This window comes from Ursus maritimus, unplaced genomic scaffold (genome assembly GCF_017311325.1).
Source record: "Ursus maritimus isolate PB19 unplaced genomic scaffold, ASM1731132v1 scaffold_4, whole genome shotgun sequence".
Classification (NCBI taxonomy): domain Eukaryota; kingdom Metazoa; phylum Chordata; class Mammalia; order Carnivora; family Ursidae; genus Ursus; species Ursus maritimus.
In genome coordinates, this window is record NW_024426552.1 from 309267 (window position 1) to 329567 (window position 20301).

The 20301-nt window shown below is 51.0% G+C and overlaps 1 protein-coding gene across 1 annotated transcript in view; it reads right to left on the reverse strand.

The window, feature by feature from the left end:
* Positions 1–20301, reverse strand: part of PCNT (pericentrin) — a 130266-nt gene that overhangs the window by 37355 nt on the left and 72610 nt on the right. Inside the window, exons 20-29 of the mRNA XM_040621647.1 lie at positions 19517–19679; positions 18761–18973; positions 13958–14187; positions 12989–13105; positions 12859–12876; positions 11975–12181; positions 10356–10526; positions 9968–10120; positions 6242–7060; positions 5106–5279 (exon numbers count right to left, since the gene is read on the reverse strand). Of these exons, the coding sequence (XP_040477581.1) occupies positions 5106–5279; positions 6242–7060; positions 9968–10120; positions 10356–10526; positions 11975–12181; positions 12859–12876; positions 12989–13105; positions 13958–14187; positions 18761–18973; positions 19517–19679 (2265 nt within the window). The remainder of the gene's footprint in view (positions 1–5105; positions 5280–6241; positions 7061–9967; positions 10121–10355; positions 10527–11974; positions 12182–12858; positions 12877–12988; positions 13106–13957; positions 14188–18760; positions 18974–19516; positions 19680–20301) is intronic.

Sequence of the window (20301 nt, forward strand, 5' to 3'; positions counted from 1 at the left end):
GACCCTTGTCTGCTACATACAACTCTGGAGTCTGTCCAAGGCTTCCAGGAGGAGACTGGAGGGTAAACTGCAGTCAAGCTGGGTCAAGCTCAGCTCCTAGCATAGCAGCAGCGACCCACCTCCCAACCCCAGCCCCTGGGCAGGCACCCGTGCACCCATTCCTGGAGCAGCTTACACACGTTGTGTGCGAGCCATGGGGGGCAAAAGGGGCTGTCCCACAAATACTGAGGTGCTGAGCTGCAAAGTGGCGGGAGGCCATTGTGGCAGCCCCTCCCCCTCTGGCTGAAGTGACCTCCAGGGGATGTAAAGGGCCAGTGCCCTTTTTACCCACCACAGCATTTTTCTTTTTGAGGAGAAATTAAAAACCGGAACATTCAAAAACAACTGCATATAGAGAAGAAATGAGAAAGTGACTGTGTGTGCCCAGGCAAAGGTGCAGACTAAGAAAATATCTGAGAAGACCTGAAGTTTATACTTCCCGCTGGTCCTTGGCACAGAGACAGCCTACAACAATTAAAAAAAAAAAAAAAAAAAAAAAAAAAAAAGAAAAAAAAAAAAAAAATGAGGAAGAAGGACATTCAGATTTCCAAATTTACACAATTAGACTCAAATGTTCAGTGTTCAAAAACAAACCAGAAAAAAAAAGTATCCAAGGCATACAAGGAAACAGGAAAGTATGGCCCATCCACTCGAAGGGAAAAAACAAATCAAAGGAACTGTCCCTGGAAAAGACCTGATGTCAGATCTACTCATCAAAGATGTTAAAATAATAGTCTGAAACACATTCGAAGAACTAAAGGAAGATGTGGAGGAGGTCAAGAAAATGATGTGTGAACAAAAGAGAAATATCAATGGAGAGAAAGAAAATCTAAAGAAACCAAAAAGAAACTGCAGAACTGAGAAACACAGTAATTAAAATAAAAAACTCACTAAAGGGATTCAAAGACAGATTCGAGGAGGAGAAAGAAAGAATTGAATTTAAAGACAGAATAACGGAAATGATCATGTCTGAAGAAAAAAAAAAGACTGACAAAAGTGAATTCAGACTAAGGGACTGTGGGACACCAGCCAGCAGACCAACATACGCAGTGTGTGAGTCCCTGAAGAAGAAAGAAAGGCAGCTGAGAGAATATCTGAGGACATAATGACTGAAAAATTCCCAGAATTGGTGAAAGACACGAATATAAACACCCAAGAAACTTAACAAACCCCAAATAACAAGAACTCAAAGAGACACACACCAAGATACACTTATAATCAAATGTATAAAAGCTAATGGCACAAAGACAGAATCTTGAAAGCAGAGAAAAGTGATTTGTCACATACAAGGGTCCTCAATAACATCACCAACAGATTTCTCATCAGAAACCTCGGAGGCCAGAGAACAGTAAGTCAATATATTCAAAGTGCTAAAAGAAAAAAAACCTTTCAACTAAAAATCCAATATCCAGCAAAACCATCCTTTAAGACTGAGGAAGAAATTAAGATATTTCCAGATAAATAAAAGCTAAAGGAATTTCTTCTTCTTTTTTTTAATAATATTTATTTTAAGCTAAAGGAGTTTCTGACTACTACACCCACCCTGCAAGAAATGCTCAAGGGAGTCCTGCAGGGTGAAATAAAAGGTCACCAGATGGTAACTCGAAGTCACGTGGCAAAATAAAGATCTCCGTAAAGGTAAATGCACGCACAGTAATAAAAGCCAGCATATTAAATTGCACACCTGAAACTAACAGAATACTGTATGTTAAAGTACTTAGATTTTTTAAAAAGTTTGTGCTGTTATAACAGTGGTTTGCAACTCCACATTTTGTTTTCATCATGATTTAAAAGGCACACTTTTAAAAAATTAATAACCTAAAAGTTAGCATTATTGTTAACTTTAGTTTGTAATTCCACATTTTTTCTACATAACTTAAGAAATTACTGGATTTAAAGCAATCATTAATTTATGTTTTGAGGCACACAGTACATAAAAATCCAAACCCAAAAGGGGTAGGGAAGGGGCAGAGCTCTTAATGAACAGTTTTTATAGTTAAGCTGCTATAAATTCAAACCACAGCGTTATAATGCTGGATGCCAAATGTAATCCCTAACATAACCACACACAAAAACAGCTATATTATATACACAAAGATAAATGAGAAAGGAATTTAAACATTTCAATATAAAATGTGAACTAAGCACAAGAGAATATAGTAATGCAGGAAATCAGGACAAAAAAAGCAATAAGGTATATAGGAAACAAACAGCAAAATAACAAAAATATATGTCTCCTTATTTGTAATTACTTTAAATGTAAATGGCTTAATCTCTCCAATCAAAGATGGAGAACAGCAGAATGGATTAAAAACATGTGATCCTGGGGCGCCTGGGTGGCTCAGTCGATTGAGTGTCCGAGACTCAATTTCAGCTCAGGTCATGACCTCAGGGTTGTGCAATAGCAAGCCCCTCTTCAGGCTCCCGCTCGGCGGAGAGTCTGCTTCACCCTCTGCCTCTTCCCTCCCTATATGTTTGCGCTCTCTCTCTCTCTCTCAAATAAATGAATAAAATCTTTAAAACCAAAAAAAAAGCAGAGGAATGCCTCCTGACTCATGGTATGAGTCCAGCATTACCTTGATACTAAAGCTAGAAAAAGACACTACAAAAATGAAAACTACAGACCAATAACCCCTATGAACACTGATGCAAAAATTCCAAAATACTAGCGAACTGAATTCAATACCCTATTAAAAGGATTATATGCTCTAACCAAGTGGTGTTTATTCCTGGAATGCAAAGATAGTTCAACATAGGAAGACCAACCTACGTAATAACACCACATTAGCAAAATGAAGGAGAAAAAAAAATCACATGATTGTCTCAACTGATGCAGAAAACGCATCTGACAAAGTTCAACACCCTTTCATTATAAAAACATTCAACGTACTAAAATAAAACTACCTTAACATATAAAAACCATACATGAAAACATACAGTGTACATCATACTCAATGGTGATGAAAAGATTTTCCTCTAACACCAGAAACATACCAAGAATGCCTGCTTTCACCATTTCTCTTCAACACAGTACTGGAAGTTCTAGCCAGAGCAGTTAGGCCAGAAAAAAGAATTAAAATGTGTCCAATTGGAAAGGAAGAGGTAAAATTATCTATGTTCCAAGAAAATATGATTGTATATGGACAAATCAAAGATTCTGTTTAAAAAAAAAACCTGTTAGCATTAATAGATCAATTCAGCAAAGCCACAGGATACAAAGTCAATGTGCAAAAACCAGCTGCATTTCTACACACCAACGAGCAAGCTGAGAAATGAAGGAAACAATTCCATTTACAATATCAACAAGAAAGAAGAAAATAACTAAGAATTCACTAAACCAAGGAGATGAAAGTTTTGTACAATGAAAACTATAAACACTGCTGAGACAAAGCAGGGAAGACAAATCAATGGAAACACACTTCACATTCATGGACCGAAAGACCTAATACTGTTAAGATGTCAATACTAACGGTGATCTATAGATTCAGTACAATCTCTATCAAAATTCTAAGGAGGATTTTTGCAGAAACAGAAAAACACACCCTAAAATTCAGAGTCAAAACAATCTTGAAAAAGAACAAAGCTGAAGGACTTATAACTATTTGATTACAAAACTTATAACCAAGCTACAGTAATCGAAACAACGTGGTATTGGTGGGTGGCTCAGTCTATTAAGAGGCTGCCTTCAGCTCAGGTCACGATCCTGGAGTCCCAGGACCGAGCCCCATGTCGAGCTCCCTGCTCAGAGGGGGGGTCTGTTTCTTCCTCTGTTCCCCCACCCCCCGCTCCCGCTCTCTCACTTGCTCATTCTCTCTCTCTCAAATAAATAAAATCTTTAAAAAAAAAAAAACAAAACGGTTAAGATGTGGGGCACTTGGCTGGCTCAGTGGGGGGAGCATGGGACTCTGGATATTAGGGTTGTGAGCTCAAGCCCACGTTGGGTGTAGAGATCACTTAAATATGAGAAAAGAAAAAAAAAGAGAAAGAAGAGAGAGAAACAAGAGAAAGGAGAAAAAGAAAGAAGAGAGAGAAAGAGAGAGAAAAATATAAAATCGTAATTTATGGAATAAATCTACAATTTCCTTGTGTGTAACTTCTAAGAATTTGGCAACCAGCTCAGAATCACAGGGATGAGCTTTCCCTTAAGAATTCAAACAAATGCTCTTATCCCAAGGGCGCTGAGAGAAGTTTGCTGCATAGAGTTAGAAAGTCCTCTCCAAACAGAATTAAATGTCCTGCAGGGATTTGATAAACATAAAACCAGACCCACGTATCTTCTATCAAAATCGCAGCATGGTCCACATGCGTCCTCTGAAACCACTGGACCCATACCTGCAGAATTCAGAATCTTCTCATTTTACAACAGGAACGTGGTGCATACAGCACATCACAGAAGAGGTCCCGGGAAGGGAGAGATGGAACGTCCTGCCAAACCGTGCAGCGTCTACACCAGCAGGGTTACTGGAGGCTCAAGAGAGCTTGGGCCCAAGCAGGCTGTAGATCGAAGCACACTTTGCCTCTGCACTTAGGAAAACCTCCAAACCAGCCAGCCACTTTTGATTTTCAGAACATCTCGACCCTGCAACACTTGATGTGGCCAATGTGCAGCCTTCCCAACCCAGGAAAAGAAAAGTCAGCTCTCCTGTGGCTGCTTCCTGGTGATCAGAATTTTCAAACTGTTGCATTCCAGATTACCGTGCCTTTCAAAGTAACAGACGCCGGTGATAAAGGCCTTGAGCCACACAGCAGCTGTGTGGACAATTTGCCCTCCCCTGAAAACCCTAGAGACAGGCCTTGAGCCCAGTTAAATCCTACTTCTATTACGGGAGAAGCGACCGATTGCCCTTTTTTCACAGGCTGAAAAGACCATGGGAAATGTGCATGTCCAGAGAACACCTAAATACAATGTGCAGGAATTTCAGAACAGATCTGAACAGACGACTATAAGAACGCGACCGATCTGCTGTCTTACGTAATGTGCATGTCACCTCTGCAAAAATGTCAGTGACGTCTCTGCCCCTCAGCAGCACGGCCATGTGGCCAAGTACCTTCATCCTTCCAGGCGCTTTGCCACGGTCCTCCGTTCTCAAGTGCATCTCCTTCTTCACCAAGAGCAGCTCAGACTCCAGCTGCCTCTGGCAGACCGCCAGCACCGACATCACGCTGTCTTGTTTATGCAGACCCGGGTGGCTTAATGACACCGGGGCTTCGGCAGGCTGCAAGTCGTCATTAACCGCACTCTACAGTAAGCAGAGAAAACAACGACAATGCTCGTGAAGATAAAGTCTGATGTGCACTGAGCGCAGTCCCTGGGCTGCCTCGAGCTCCCTGGAGCTCTGGAGCTGGCGCATCAGCCAGCAGGAGCCCGAGGGAGCGTCCCCCCATCTCCTAAATCACGAAGAACATCAGACCAGAGCTGTGCCCCACAGTCCTGCTGCCCGCTCACTGCCACCGCAGCTCAGGATGTGCTCCCGGCCTGGGGCTCCCAGGACACAGCAGTAGCCGGGCCACCCCAACGCAGCACGGGCCAATGGGAGCTGCTCGACAACCTGGAAACGGCACGGCACGGGGCAAAGGCAGCAAACCGTGACTTCTACTCAAAACCAAACGGCAGCATGTCCCAAAACGAAATGAGCTTACAGTGTTTTCCACAGGAAATCAGTGTTAAAAAAAAACAGAGCAACTGATTAGAACCAGGAAGGAAAATCCAGGGAGCCTATGTAACACACACAAAGCCATCTCCATCTCATCGAATGTTCCCAATCACAGGACCTTGAAAACCTTAACTAACTTACGACGACAGTAGGTTTAAACATGAAACAGTGCAACTGCGTCACTGTGTAGGTTCTCCGGACCCTAAAAGCGCCCAGGAGCCGCTAGCTTCAGATCCGCCTATCGCATCAGGAGCCGCCCCACGGAAACCGGGCCGCCCCCTGCCACGGAAAGGACACTCGTTCAAATTTAAAGAGAAAACAGTAGGAACGGTGAGTTCTCCCGCAGAGAACCTTCAACGACTTCTGGTCTAGCCCCAGTGCTCCAGGTCAGGGCTTCTTATCGGCGCCTCTTATCGGCGCCCAGTGTGTGCCGGCGCCCCGTGAACACCCCCACGCCCGCATGTGCATCTCGTTCCCCCAGCAGGCGCCAGCTCCCTGTGCACAGACGCCACACCTCCAGCAAACCAGCAAGAGGGAGCGAGGCCCACCTGTGGGTCTGCAGGCAGGTGCCTGCGGCCCGCATCCTGCTGCGACTCTTCGTCCCACGAGGTCTCTTCAGCCCTGAGGCCCTGTCCCAGGGAGCCACTCTCCACAGGAGGGTGCAGGTGGGCCCCACACGCCTGCTGCTTGTCCAGCTCCTTCTGGCACCTCAGGAACCGCTGGTTCAGCACCTGCAGCTGGCGGCTAAGGCGGACACACTGCGCTCGGAGCCGCTGCAGCTCTGGGGGCTCGTCCTCGGTGGCCAGGGGCTGCTGCTCCAGGGCGAGGCGGAAGCGGGAGAAGGCTGACAGGATGGTCTCCAGCTCCGCGGAGTGCGCCAACTTCTGCTGCTTCATAGCGTTGATCTTTAAATCCCTTTCTGCGATCTTCGCCTCCTTTGCCTTCAGGGTGGCTTCGAAGGCTTGGATCTGGGAGGCCATGCCCTGGACCTCAGCCTCCTTGAGGGCCGCGCTGCGCTCCAGCTCGGCCAACTGCCTCGCGGCGGCCGCCTCCACAGCCCGCAGACGCTGCTGCAGGGCCTCCAGGGCCTGGCCGTGCCTGCGCTCCTGCTCCGAGAGCAGCCGGCCCGCGGCCCCCGCCGTCGCCAGCACCTCTGGCCCCATGGCGGGGTCGCCCAGCAGCTCGCTGACCTCAGCCCCGGGTACTGCGGGCGCCCCGAGCGAGAGCTCTCTCTGCAGTCTCTCGATGACTTCGTGGAGCCGCTCCATCTCCTCCGCCTTCTCTTTCTGCAGGCGCTGCTGGTTCTCTCGCAAGTTCTCAATGATGGACCTCAGCTCCTCGATCTCGGAGCTTCTGTCATACGGGACCTGAGGGAAAAGCACATTCAGAGGCGAGAAACATGTTTCACCTTCAGAACTTCTCTCCTTCAGCCTGCGAATGACTTCACAGCTGCGGGAATGTGTAACACTGGGAAACACCCAGATGCTGCATTCCGGCTCCGTCAGGTGTGTCAACCGCTCAGAAAGTCACAGCTGCTGCGTCACCGCCTGTTGGGACACTTGGTTACACACTGTGCCACCACCGCTGTGGGCCGGGAGAGCGCAAACTGGCCACTTCTCCGTGGCACCTCCATACTAATGTCGCCAGCTTTAGAATGCAGGTTTCATTAGTATTTAAACATAAATTATAAATAGAAATTACTAACGAGATTTTAAGGATCATTCTAACACTAGAATAAGAATAAAGTAAGAAAATCGGGCTTGGGAATTAGCACTACTGATGGACAGGACTGAGCCAGGTGCATGCGTGGGGCCGTGGGGCCTGTCACGGCCGCCACGACTGCTTCAGGCCGAGCACCGTGCCACGCCAGACCTCGGAGAGTGCTTGCACTCGTGCCACTTAACGCCATCCTCCACAATTTTAAGGTAAGAACTGTTAGTATACATGCGCCGAAGATAACACAATTGACTCAGACGTTAAATATCCGGCCAAGACTGCAAAGACAGTAAATGGAAAATCAGATTGAACGGTTATCAATATAGCTCCAAACTCCATTCTTGTAAGATTGTACCCCTAGCAGCAACTAACCAATTCATGCTCCAGTTAACAGCCCTCAGCCAATTTCTTACAGTCCAGTGTTCACTTCCTACAAATGGAGGGTTTCGTAACAATTCTTGGTTTCACTAGTACCACTTAATGCCTTTACGCTCAAAATCAAATCTGCCCAATACTGAAAACAAAAGTAGGAAAACAGATGAACTTCTGGTTGTGGCTTAGATGGGATCAGCGGTCCACTGCACACACGTCTACGCATCTACGTGCCGTGTAGCGAAGGGAACTCTGGGGGGTGAGGCGAGACTCACTGCCAGCCCGCATGTGCTCCCCACTTACAGATGACTGACAGGAGTCTCGAGAGTGACTGTCCCACATATGTGGGCTTTATCCACTCACTGCACTAAGGACCGGGCGTGAAAAGGCACGCGCTACAAAGCAGCCACAATCACAGCACCAATATAAAGCCGGCACATGAAGGTGTTCAAAGCGTAGAACGCTAGAATCCAAGGTGAGTCCTCTGGGTACAGGGCAGACGGGGCAGGTGGAGGCTGGCGAGGGACAACACGGGTTGCTCAAAAAAAGAACACCGCGTAGGCTGGAAACTGAGAACATGGGTGGACACGCGGGCTAAGAGCACGCACGTCTGGTCTCCTGGAACGTGTGTGGCGCTCCTTGCTCTGGGCAAGGCAGTTCCTTTCCACACAGGACACTGCGGAGATGACAAGGCCTGAGTGCCACCCACCCCAGGGTGGCCAGCAGGGGTGCAGTCGACCCAGCCGTGGTGTCACAAGGGGCACTTCTCCCTCAGCGAGTGCAGTTCCAGCACCGAACCGCGGTCGGGTGCGTCCAGAGCCAGGAAAGGCCTACCTCGCTGAGAGTACCGCTTCCCATCCCGGCCAGCTGCGCCTCGAGCTGCTCGCTCACACACATGATCTCCTTTTCTTTGTTTTGCAGAAATGCCTGTGGAAATGCAACAATGCCAACAAAATGTGACCTGGCAGACGTGAAGCACCCTCAGAAACCTGCAGCTTGAAAGACTAACACTCCATTTGAAAATGGTTTCCCGGGACGCCTGGGTGGCACAGCGGTTAAGTGTCTGCCTTCGGCTCAGGGCGTGATCCCAGCGTTCTGGGATCGAGCCCCACATCAGGCTCCTCCGCTGTGGGCCTGCTTCTTCCTCTCCCACTCCCCCTGCTTGTGTTCCCTCTCTCGCTGGCTGTCTCTATCTCTGTCAAATAAATAAAATATTAAAAAAAAAAAAATGGTTTCCCGTTGAAATATCTCCTGTTTCCTACTGACTAAGGAGGAATTCCCAACAGAAAGACACCTGCTGCCTGGGACTGGTCTAAAACCGTTCTCACTGACATCACACACAGCCTGGAAGGGTCCACACGAACCCCACACCCTGAGCGTCTCCCAGAGCCTTCAGGTCAGGCACCCGACAGCTGCAGGGGCGCCACAGGCAAGGGCTCTGCACTGAGGCCGTTTCTTTACAACGCTGATTCTCTACTAAAGCACATTACATTAAGATAACAGAGAAGATTTAAAAATGGAGTTGTTTTCTTTTTTCTTTTTTTTGCGGGGGCGGGGTGCCTGGGCGGCTCAGTCGGTTAAGCGCCCCACTCTTGATTTCAGCTCAGGTCACGGTCTTGGGATTGTGAGACAAAGCCCCATGTCAGGCTCTGCGCTCAGCGGGGAGTCTGCCGGAGATTCTCTCCTTCTGCCCCCACGCCCACTCTACAATCAATCTCTTTTTCATCCTGCTCATAGCAAGGATTAACAACGAGCAACTACTTAATAAAAGTCACCTCTTCTAGAACGGGGTACCCCTTTAATGACCCAAATTGGGTCAATGGTGACGATTTATTTCCTCCTCACAGTTTCTGCCATCAGAGTGGTGTGTCTCTCCTGCACTGTGAGTCTCACAACCGTCCTCCAAAAGACCGGGCTCTCAGAGCCACCAGCAGAGGATGGCTCAAGAGGGACGCAGGCCATCGTCACCTGTCAAGGTGGATCTGGGCTCCGCTCCCCGGTGCACATTCCAGAGCCGCCCCAGCCGTCGACCTCAGAACAGAAGGCAGGCGGCTCCTGAAACGGTGGCTGAGGGCCACCCTTGGTCTTCACAATGTCTGCGCCCGTGACCCATGGCCCCCGGGCAGGCCGCAGCATTGACGTAACCAACATGAACTCAGGTGTCTGGGCGGGTCTCCCCAGTTTACCTTCAAGCTGGCGTTCTCCTCTTGGAGTCCTCGCACGCTGACGGCGGCACGGCTGCTCTGTGCATCCAACTCCAAGTTCAGATGCAGCACTTCGTTGCTCTTACTGACTAAGTCCTCTTTAATCTTTCCTAATTGTTCTTTTAAGTCCAAAACCTTTCATTAAAACAGAAAATGTTAAAGATTATCTAATATTCTAAGTCCCTCGATAATTATTAAAATTACTTTAAAACATTTAAAAGTACATGTCACGAGGAGTTATTAATATTTTGTAACTGTTAAAATTACGAAGGTAACAGCAGTCACAAACCACTTCCCAGAACAGGTGGGTGCCCTGCCCTCAGCAGCAACCCCGGAGCAGGGGGAGCGCCTCAGAGCCCCCGACACTCGCCTCGCTCTCTCGCTGCTGGAGCGCCCTCCGCACTGCCTCTAACTGGACGTCTGGGCCATCGGGACAGCCGCCTGCAGGAGGCACAGGGCATCTGCCCTCGTCGAGCTTAGACTGGAGTGTGGACACTAGAAGCAAGTTGCTCATCTGTTGCTCCTGTAATGCCTCTTTATCCTGACGAAGGAAAAAGGATTTAATTTAGGTAAGTATTTCAGGAATCGGGGGCCTCAAACTGTGCTGTGAGCGCAGCGTCCTCACATCTTCCCGGCACTCGGCCAAGCAGACCTGTGCACGCCAGATGTGCGATCCACAGACCGGCCATGCTCCAGAGCAGAGATCCACCTGGTGAAAGATGGGATCCCAAACACAGAGCTGTAGTGTGTGCCCGCGATCCCACTGGTAATTACTCAAGAAGGTGCAAAACAGTCTCTAGACTACTGGCTGTGACCAAAAAAAGGGACAAAAACGTAAAGAATTTGCCCAAGAATAAGGCAATGGCTGACAATGACATTGTACGTCTGTATTACACACATTAACATCCCATTAAAAAGTTTTCAAAGAACATTCGTTATGGAAAAATCAGTTGCAACAAATTAAGTGGAGGAGTTACGTAAGTGGTCCAACTTTGTGGGGGGGAAAGGCGTTTTCTATACCTGCGGCATCCAATAAACTTAAGAGGTGTTTGCTGAGGGAAGGAGGAAGGAGGGAGGGATGGAGGAGGGAGAAAAGACGGAGGGATGGAGAGATGGAGGGAGCAGAGGTGGAGGGAGCAGGGACGAGGGAGCAGAGGTGGAGGGAGGAGGGATGGAGGGATGGGATGGAGGAGGGATGGAGAGAGCAGAGGTGGAGGGAGGAGGGACGGAGGGACGAGGGAAGGGGAAAAAGGGAAGAGGATGGAGGGAGCAAGGAAGGGTGCAGGGGGCACTGATGCAGCAGCCCTGCACTGAGCCATCCCTGAGCCAGAACAGGAAGGTGCCAGAGCAGGGGCAGGGCACCGCTCTTGGGCTGGGTGTCCCTCCCGAGACAGTCCTCGTCCTCCAGAAGAGCCTGACTTCAGTTAACAGTCCCCGTCCGCATGTTCGATAAAAACTCTCCTTCTGGAAGCCAGTCTTATCTTAGGGCCAAAACTGATCCCAAAGTAAAGGTTCTCACTGACGCTCACTTTTCAAGTACCCTTTTAGTAACCTTGAGGCTGGGGCCTTGGGAACCTCGACTGATACAACAGGACTTGTGACCCCTGAAGGGACTGAGCCCCTGGCCCGTGGGGGCTGAGACCATCTCTAGGTGGACGGTGTGTGAACGGAGCTACAAGGCACCCCGCCAGGGTCTGCTGAGAACAGGAGGGCTGCGGGGCGTGTGGGGAACCTCTGCTTCTGCCTGGTGACCAGAAGGAAGGGTTGGAAGTGAAGCAAAGTGTGTGCAGCTGGGGACTGGCAGCACAGGAGACAAGGCGATGCTCCTCGTAGAAGAGATGAAGCAGGGGTCAGGGTGGACGCCAGGGAGGCCGGTCTGCGGTCCCGCTGACACCTGGTCTTCCCGGCACAATGCGGGCACAGCGGCCCTCGCGGGAGGGCTCAGCCCCACCAGCCCCGCGGAGACCCCAGCATGGCACAGACTGCTACCTGCTGCAACGCTTTCACCGCGTCTCTCTGCTTCTCCAGCTCCTCCCGCAGCTGGGCCGCCTCTCTTCTGCAGCCGGCATTTGTCTCCTCCAGACGTTTGATTTCCTCTTCCTGCATTAACATTTGTCTGTCTGCCAACTCTTTCTTTATAACCAACTCATTAAACCCTTCTGACTTCTCTCTCAACTTCTCTTGTAACAATTCAACCTAAAACAACGAAAATGCTTGAGAACTACAACAGTGAAAACAGTGACCTTCCCAGTAAGCATGCACACACCACGCTGAGCGAACACCGGCTCCGGACGAATTTGTCTACAAGGAGGCGGCACCAGGAGCTGAGTGAGAGATCGTGGTGAAACTGTGATGCAGAAAAACATTAATACAATATGTATTAGTAAAACGAAGTTAATTTTGTCAGTAGAAAAGCTCCTGGGCAATAAAAGAGAAAAACGCCAGGCACGGCAGCACCCTGGGCAGGGTCCAGAGTCGGGCCGGGAGAAGGGCAGTCCCAGACGGGCTCACACTGCCTGGTCCGCTTGTGTAACTGTGGAGAAATGACACAAGCAGCACAGAGGACAGGCGTGTGGGTGGGAGGGGGACCCCACGTCGTGCTGTGGGCTCCAGCTCTGTGGGTGTCAGCCTGGTGCACAGGACGACTGTCTCACTGCTCACAACTGAAAATGAATCCACGATCATCTCAAAACATGCTCCATGTTTTAAAAGAATAAGCAAATCAACTACAGCCATGCCAGGCAGGTCCGGCTCCAAGCAGAAGCAAGCAAGACAAGCACGAAACAGGCCCGCGTGCAGCAGCCCTCCCCGTCGCTCGTGCACAGGGAGGGTGGGAGGCAGCGCCCACCACGCAGGCCCACAGCATGCCGTACCTCCTCATCCAGCTGCTCCTGCCGTCGTTTTCACGCACACGGAAAGAAAAAAGTATTCAAAAGTTTAAGTCTTTAAAACGGTATAAAGAACGGCTACCGGATGGGTACTGCGTGTGGCGGGCTGACTTACGTCACTGACGCAGGGGCCCCGGGGCCGTGGCCGGGCCGCCTGTCGGAGCTGCCCCTCCAGCCTCTGGATCTCCCGCTGGAACTCCTCCCGCTCGTGTTCCCTCTCAACAGCCTGCTCCTATGGAGAGAGAGGCAGCCGGCAAGGACATCTCAGAAGCGCTGCTGGGACACAGCACTTCTGCTTCCGAAGGGAAGGGGGACCACCGGCTCAGACGCTGACTGCCCAGCAGGCCTCTCACGTTGCTGCCAGCCCTTCCCTTTCACACACGTGTCCACTAGCCAGGAAATGGGCTCACAGTCACGGGCACTCTGTGAACAGAGCTAAATGAAGAGGTGACCCTGCGGGTGCAATGAAAGGGGACTTGCAGAACATGGACAGAAAGAACAGCCACGGGGCGCCTGGGTGGCTCAGTCAGTTAAGCATCTGCCTTCATCTCAGGACAGGATCTCAAGGTCCTGGGATTGAGCCTGACGAGGGGCACCCTGCTCGGTGGGGAGTCTACTTCTCTCGCTCCCTCTACTGCTCCCCCAGCTTGTGCGCTCGCTCTCTCCCTCAAATAAATAAAATCAGAAAGAAAGAAGAAAGAAAGAAAGAAAGAAAGAAAAGAAAGAAAGAAAGAAAGAAAAGAAAAGAAAGAAAGAAAGAAAGAAAGAAAGAAAGAAAGAAAAAAGAAAGAAAGAAAGAAAGAAAGAGAAAAAGAGAAAGAGAGAAAGAACGAACGAAAGAATGACAGAACGAACGAAAGAATGACAGAACGAACGAACAGCCACAGAAAGCAGACGGCTCGGGCCTGACTGGGGGATGCGGGGCGTGCAGAGCCTGCATCCAGTGCACACACAGAAGCATGTCGACAACCCCCGAGATGCGCACGAAGAAGCAAAGGGACCACAACAACCTGGCCGCGCACTAGCCCTAATGCTGCAGAGACAACGTCCAGGGACACAAGCAGAGCGTATTCAAGATGCTTACGTCCATGAACTGGCGCTGGCTCCGCAGGTGCTTGTCCAGAGCCGCCATCTGCTGCCTCAGCCCGGAGAGCTCCTCAGCCTGCTTGGCACACGCTTCATGCCGAGACAGCTGTTCCTCCAACTCGGCCTCGAAAACCTTCATTTGGGAAAGCAGGGCTGCTCGGTCTTTCTCAGACTGCTTCCTGGCCTCCAACTGCTCCTGGGTCAGACATTCGACTTCCCTACGAAGAGCTGAAGATACAAAGAAAACAGGGAGAAGAGCCCCACGGATCAGGGCGGGTACTTGGACTAAAGCAGAAGTATGAAACATGCACGGCAGGTGCCCCACACGACAGGGCCTTCTGGAGAGAGAGCACACACACGTCCAGCCTCCCTGGCAGCCCCAGCCCAAAGCCTGGGTAGGGGCACGGCATCCCCGAGGCTCCCAGACCCCACCCCACGGAAACAAGGGGACACCTCCGGGGGAGAACATGCACTTGCAAGCCAGCGTGAGCCTGTGCCCTGTCAGACACTAAGCTCACACCCGAACAGCCACCACTTAGCCAAATACCCACTGAAAATAAAGTCAAGTACTTTAGAAAAAAGAAAAAAATACATCTTTTAAATTAAGATTGGCTAAAATAAAAAAAAAACTTTAAAGCCTGAGAAAACCATATCTTGGTACTTCCAAATGACACATCAGTTAATTTTCTAGGAATTATGACGTTACATATATTCTCCAGTACGGAAAAAAATGTAAGTTAAAACCTTCATCAGAGGGAACACGAGCCCTGCTGTATAATGTGCTCCCTGTGCACCCGGGGCTGTGACAGCGTCTGGGAGAAGGGTCCAGCCATCAGTGCGTCAAAAGCCAATCTAAAATTAACTAGGCAATAAGGCCGCAGTCCGAGTGGAGACTGTAAATTCATAAGCATCATAATAAAGGAGACTTGCCTCTGACGAATCCAAGTGTTCAAACTATCCCCAAACTGAAATTTTGATTTCGTAAGTTTTCATTACATTTTACGAGCTTTCAAAACTCCTCTAGTTCTATAAAAACAACGTTCCCAATCAATTCTCATGCTAGTAAGTCGGCACCTAGGGTAAATTACCTTAAACATGCAGTTAGAACAAGGTCATTCCCACCCCTGGAGCACCCAGCCACAGCACACATGGCCCCATGCAGGTGGCACTGAGGGGAAGGTGTCATGTGGCCATTCAGGCCACGCTGAGGGCCACCTACAAAGTCGGAGCGGCACAGGAGCTCCACTCAGGGTCCCTGAGCCCCTCCCTCGAGACTTCCGGGGCCCCCAGGGCTGGCCCCGGCCCAAGGACAATGCATCGACCACCAGATGTGGTTCCCTGCAAACCAGCACGAGCTGCGGCTCAGTAACCGCAGAGAGCATCACTGGACAAACGCTTGCGCATTTTCATGGGTCAATCTGCAAGGTTAAAGTTGGCATTTTTGTTAACAGTTTGCCACAAAAGCCTTGAAGTATTTCTCCTCTTTAGTAAAAAACTGGGGCAGTCTGGTGCAGACACAGCTCATCTCACACAGCAATCACTGGACTGAGTTTACAAACCTGAGTCCTCGTGTGCTATGGGAACAGGAATGCCTATGGACGAAAACACAGCATTTTCAGACGTGGAAACAGAAAGTGAGCGGGATTCCAGGGCACGTCTGTGGTCCTGGACAGTCTCTCACATCCACGCTTTTCCGTAATGCCACCACGATGGTCTGAACGTCTGGGTCGCCCTACATCTGAACGTCGAGCCTCACAAATGGGGTGTGATGCCTCCCAGAGGCTCCAGGGAGTGCCCGCCGCTTCTGCATGTGAGGACGCAGCCAAGAGGCTGGCGCTCATCAGCAGGCGGCGTGCCAGGGCCTCTGCCGTGGACTGCCACCCTGCAGGACCGAGGGCACGTGCCATTGGTCGTACCCACCTACACTACTCTGTGCAGTAGCCCAGGCAGACGAGCAGTCTTCGGGCTGCAGCAGGTCTTGGAGGCCGAAGAGTCTGGCCCTGACTTTTAAAGAAGACAAAAACCCACGTGGGACAGAAGACACTGCCCTGAAAGCAGCCACGAAACAGGCCACACACCTGCAAACAGGCGAGGCAGAGCTGAATTTCCCACAAGGCCCAAGGACCTCCAAAAGCTCTTAGACAGTCGGTCAACATTCATAAGGACCCCAGGCAGAATCAGGACTACGTGCTGGATTGTACCTGGGGGAGCGCGAGGTCAGGGAAGGTCAGGAGGTGCTGTGCGGCATTTCATTTATTTATTTATTTTTAAAGATTTACTTATTTGAGAGAGTGCGTGAACGTACACATGTGAGTGTGAGCAGGTGGGGGGGCAGAGGGAGACGGCAGAAACACACTCCCCGCTGAGCCCAACGTGGGGCTCGAGCTCACCACGCTGAGATCATGACCTGACCCGAAATCAGAAGTCCAATGCTTAACTGACTGAGCCACCAGGCGCTCTGGACAGCATTTTGAACACCGTAAGCGTGCGTGAGCCCCGAACAGGAGCACAGGACTGTGTGGGTGGGTGAGGGGAAAGGAAGAGAGGTCAGACGAGAAATTCAGCTGGAGCTAACAATATAAGAAGAAAGCCAACCAGGATCCCAGAGGACCCCAGAGGAGTGACAACAGGAAGGAGCAAAGACTGGCCCCACTCTCGCTTCTGCCAAGGTGCGCCAGGGCTCTGGGCGCAGGGGTAACCAGAGATGCGAAGGGCAACTATGTCCACAGCCTCAGGAAAACGTGCAAGAGGAGCTAGGCCCAGGCATGGCGGAGCCGCTGGGGACGGACCTCACAGAGATGGGACCACTCGGGCCGTGGGTAGTGAAGACGAGGCTGCCCCCCAGCACAGGGCTATGCGGCTGCTGAGGCCCCAGCTCTCAAGTCCTGACACCCTGGAGTACACACGTTTACAGGGTAACTCGGTGGATGGGGTGTGGGCCCAGCCACCCCACGGACCCTGAGGCTGGGGCAGTAACACCTGAAAACGAGCGGAAGGGGCCCCACACGAGGCACAGGATCCACAGAGCACACGTGCTGACTCGCCCCTCCCCGACACGTGCCTGCTCACACACGCTCACATACACGCACGTGCCTACACTCACACGAGCACACCTGCACACGTGCACTCTCACAGAGCAACACACGCACACTCCTGTGCTGTATACAGGCTCACATGCAGGCTCGCTCACACATATGCTTGCTAACACAACTGCCCACGGGCACACATGCTCTCACGCATGAATGGACCCTCGCTTGACACCAGCATGGCTGGGCACTGGGCAGAGACGGGAGCAGGAGAGAATGGGACAGGCGCAGGGTTGGCGAACACAAGACATGGGCCTGAACAAGGACAGAGCAGACATACGAGGAGAACTAGACACACAGCTTACGGTCAGCAGAGGGAAGTGCCTTCCACCGAGAGAGACACAGGAAGCAGAACGGGTCACCAGAAAGAGCACAGGTGGACCAAGAGGTGGTGGGCCACGAAACTAACAGAAGACACCGTGGATCAGTTTCTCAGAAGTCATATTAATATGAAATCCACAAGAGACACAATTGGAGGTGGAAAGACACTTAAAGAGTGAAAACGACATACCAGAGAAAAAACAAGGCCACGTTAAGTTTTCAACATCAGAAGTTTACCTCAAAAAGTGGAAAAGGGACAGAGATATGTATAGGTAGACAGATGTTATCACAAGAAAGCCGAGCAAGAAGAAGTCTGGAATGATTACACACAGACCTTCCGGAACATCCCATGTGGGTGGAAACCAAGAGCCACCGACAACTCACTGCACCTCAAGAAACCACGGCCCGTGGGACGCACCTCTCAGCACAAGTAAGCGCCCGCCCAAGAGAGCTCACGGGATGAAGGAGGCCAGAAAGAATAAAGACAAGGCCCAAAACCAATGAGTGGAAGACAAAGAAAACGGCAATGACCAGCAACCCCAAGAGCTGGTTGTATACTGAGGGAAATTAAAAAGAATAAAAAACTGGGGAAAAGAAAAATGACTTTCCCGAATTGTTCGGGGTGGCACAAAAACGGCTAAGGCTGGCCACAAAGGAGACCTGTGCACTACGACCCACGCGAGCCAGAAACCCAGGCGGCAGAGGCGGCTCGCTCCAGGCCCGCCGCGGCCTCAGTGGGCGCGGAAGCACGGGGATGCGCACTGAAGCCGGCCGGGGTGAGGGCAGGGGAGGAGAGAAGCTGGGGAGAAGCCGAGGGCGTGAGACACGCGGTTCGGGGGAAGGCTGAACCCACACGGAGGTGCCTCCTGCAATTCTGCCCCTGAGGACGGCGCCACCCGGCAACTCAAGGATCCCAACTCTTCATGTTTTCACTTTCATACTTTAAATACTTTAAATACCTGAAATCACAACAAACTTTCATTACAACTATGTTTTCCTACTTAAGGTTAACATTACGCTGTTTTTTTAAATTTTAAATAAAAATTTTAAGTAGCCCGCATTTTCCCACAGTCTTGACTACTTGCCTCAAACAGCAAAAAGCTTTCACCGAAAGCAGCGACATTTTCAGTAGCCTCCTGTTTGCCAGAGGCGATTCTGACCTCACACAGGCTTAAGAAGGTTCAGTGGCCACCAGGATGACCAGCCTCTCTACCAGAGCGGCAACCCCGGACGCACTGTGCCAGCCGGCACGCACGAAGGCCCCTCTGCTCAGGGCTCCCGCCTTCTTTCCTCTGCCGCCAGCAGAGTGCGCATCGGTAGAAGACAGCTCGGCTGCTGCCCCTGCTCCCGCCCTTCGCAGCTCCTGCCTCGACCCCAGAGCCAGCAGTTCTTACCAGCTTCTCTCTCTCCTGCTTCTGCAGCCAAGGCCTCCTTTTGGGTCCACAGGACAGAGTTCTCCTCCTTCAGCTCTGCCTGCTGCTGGGTCGCCCGCTGCAGCTGCTGCCTCAGGCTCTCCAGCTCGACAGCGAGGCCCTGCTCGGCCGTCTCCTTCTGGCCCAGAGCTTCCTGCAGGCTGGCCTTCTCCACCTTGAACCCTTCGATGATGCCTGAGGAGACGGGGAGAGATCCAGCTGTGGCAGGAGCAAAGATGGGCCAGACGAGGGCATCCCAGCCCCAGCGAGACGTCAGCCATGAGACGTGAGAGCTGAGTGGTCACGCCTGTGTCCCGTTCCTGGATGGACAGCACAGGGCTGGTGCACCCAGGAGGTGCAGGAGCCACTGGACAAGGTGACACGTACAGGACACCCCCACACCACACCAGCACTCGGCACAAGGGGGTGCCCAGGCACCAGAGGCGTGGAGGTCAGACGGACCACAAATGTCACTTTCTGGGGCACCCACTGCCTGTGAAGAGAAGACTGGCACTCACCTCACCACACAAGGCAACGCTGAGGTTGTCAGCTGGGGAAGCAGCGCTATTGCGCCTGTAATTTGGGTCACTGAGGAAAGTCGCTGAGGCCTCACACCGTGCATTGTTTTAGTTTTACATCTTGCTTTTAACACTTCTGTTAATACCTCCCTTCTATTTACACCACGTGCCTCTGGCCTGTGTGCCCCTGCAGCCTTTCCTGCCCACAGCCGACGCTCACCCTGCGCCTGGTGCAGCTCCAGCGTCAGCCGCGACCGGGCCGCGTTCTCCTCATCCAGGCGCTCCAGTAACTCCTGGTGCTTTCTCACGACCTGCGCGGTCTCCTCGTTCTTACAGCTAAATTCTTTCTCAAAACGAGAATGGATTTGACGTGCTTCCTCTAGCTGTTAAAACACATTTGAACACCGGAACTGCATGTCAAAATAAAGCTTACGTTAACACCAACAGAACAAGAATTCTGGCATACGCAGAGTTCTGACAAAACCACAAGTACTCTCTAAGAAACAATACTGACGTTCAATATTGCGTCAGTTACGAGACAAATCTGCCCATTCAACAATTTTCAAGGAAGAAAAATTTTGCAAACACAACGCAGCACAGAAAAGTCACATGTTTACGAACTATCGATACCACATATCTGCACAGTAACGCTGTTAAGGAAAAGGTGCATTTCAAAGGTCACGAAAACTGTCCATCGAGATTCTAGAACCTGGTCAGGGATGACCACCTGGCACTCCACCAGTGGAGGAGAAGATGGGGAGGCCGTGGGTGGGATGGGTGGGAAGAAAGTCTCCTTGGGCTGGTAACCACTGCGGGCAGGGGGCCTGGTGCATTTTTACCACCTGCAGACCCTCCCTGACTCAGTCACCACAAGGCCCCTCTGGGCCTCCTTTGATGCCAGCCAGGCCTGGCTCAGTTCCAGGCCCCAATCCCACCTTCCTCTCCTGGCAGCCACGCCCTCCCCCGCCCAGCCTGAGGCTCCCCAGGCCATCTACAGGCTGGAGG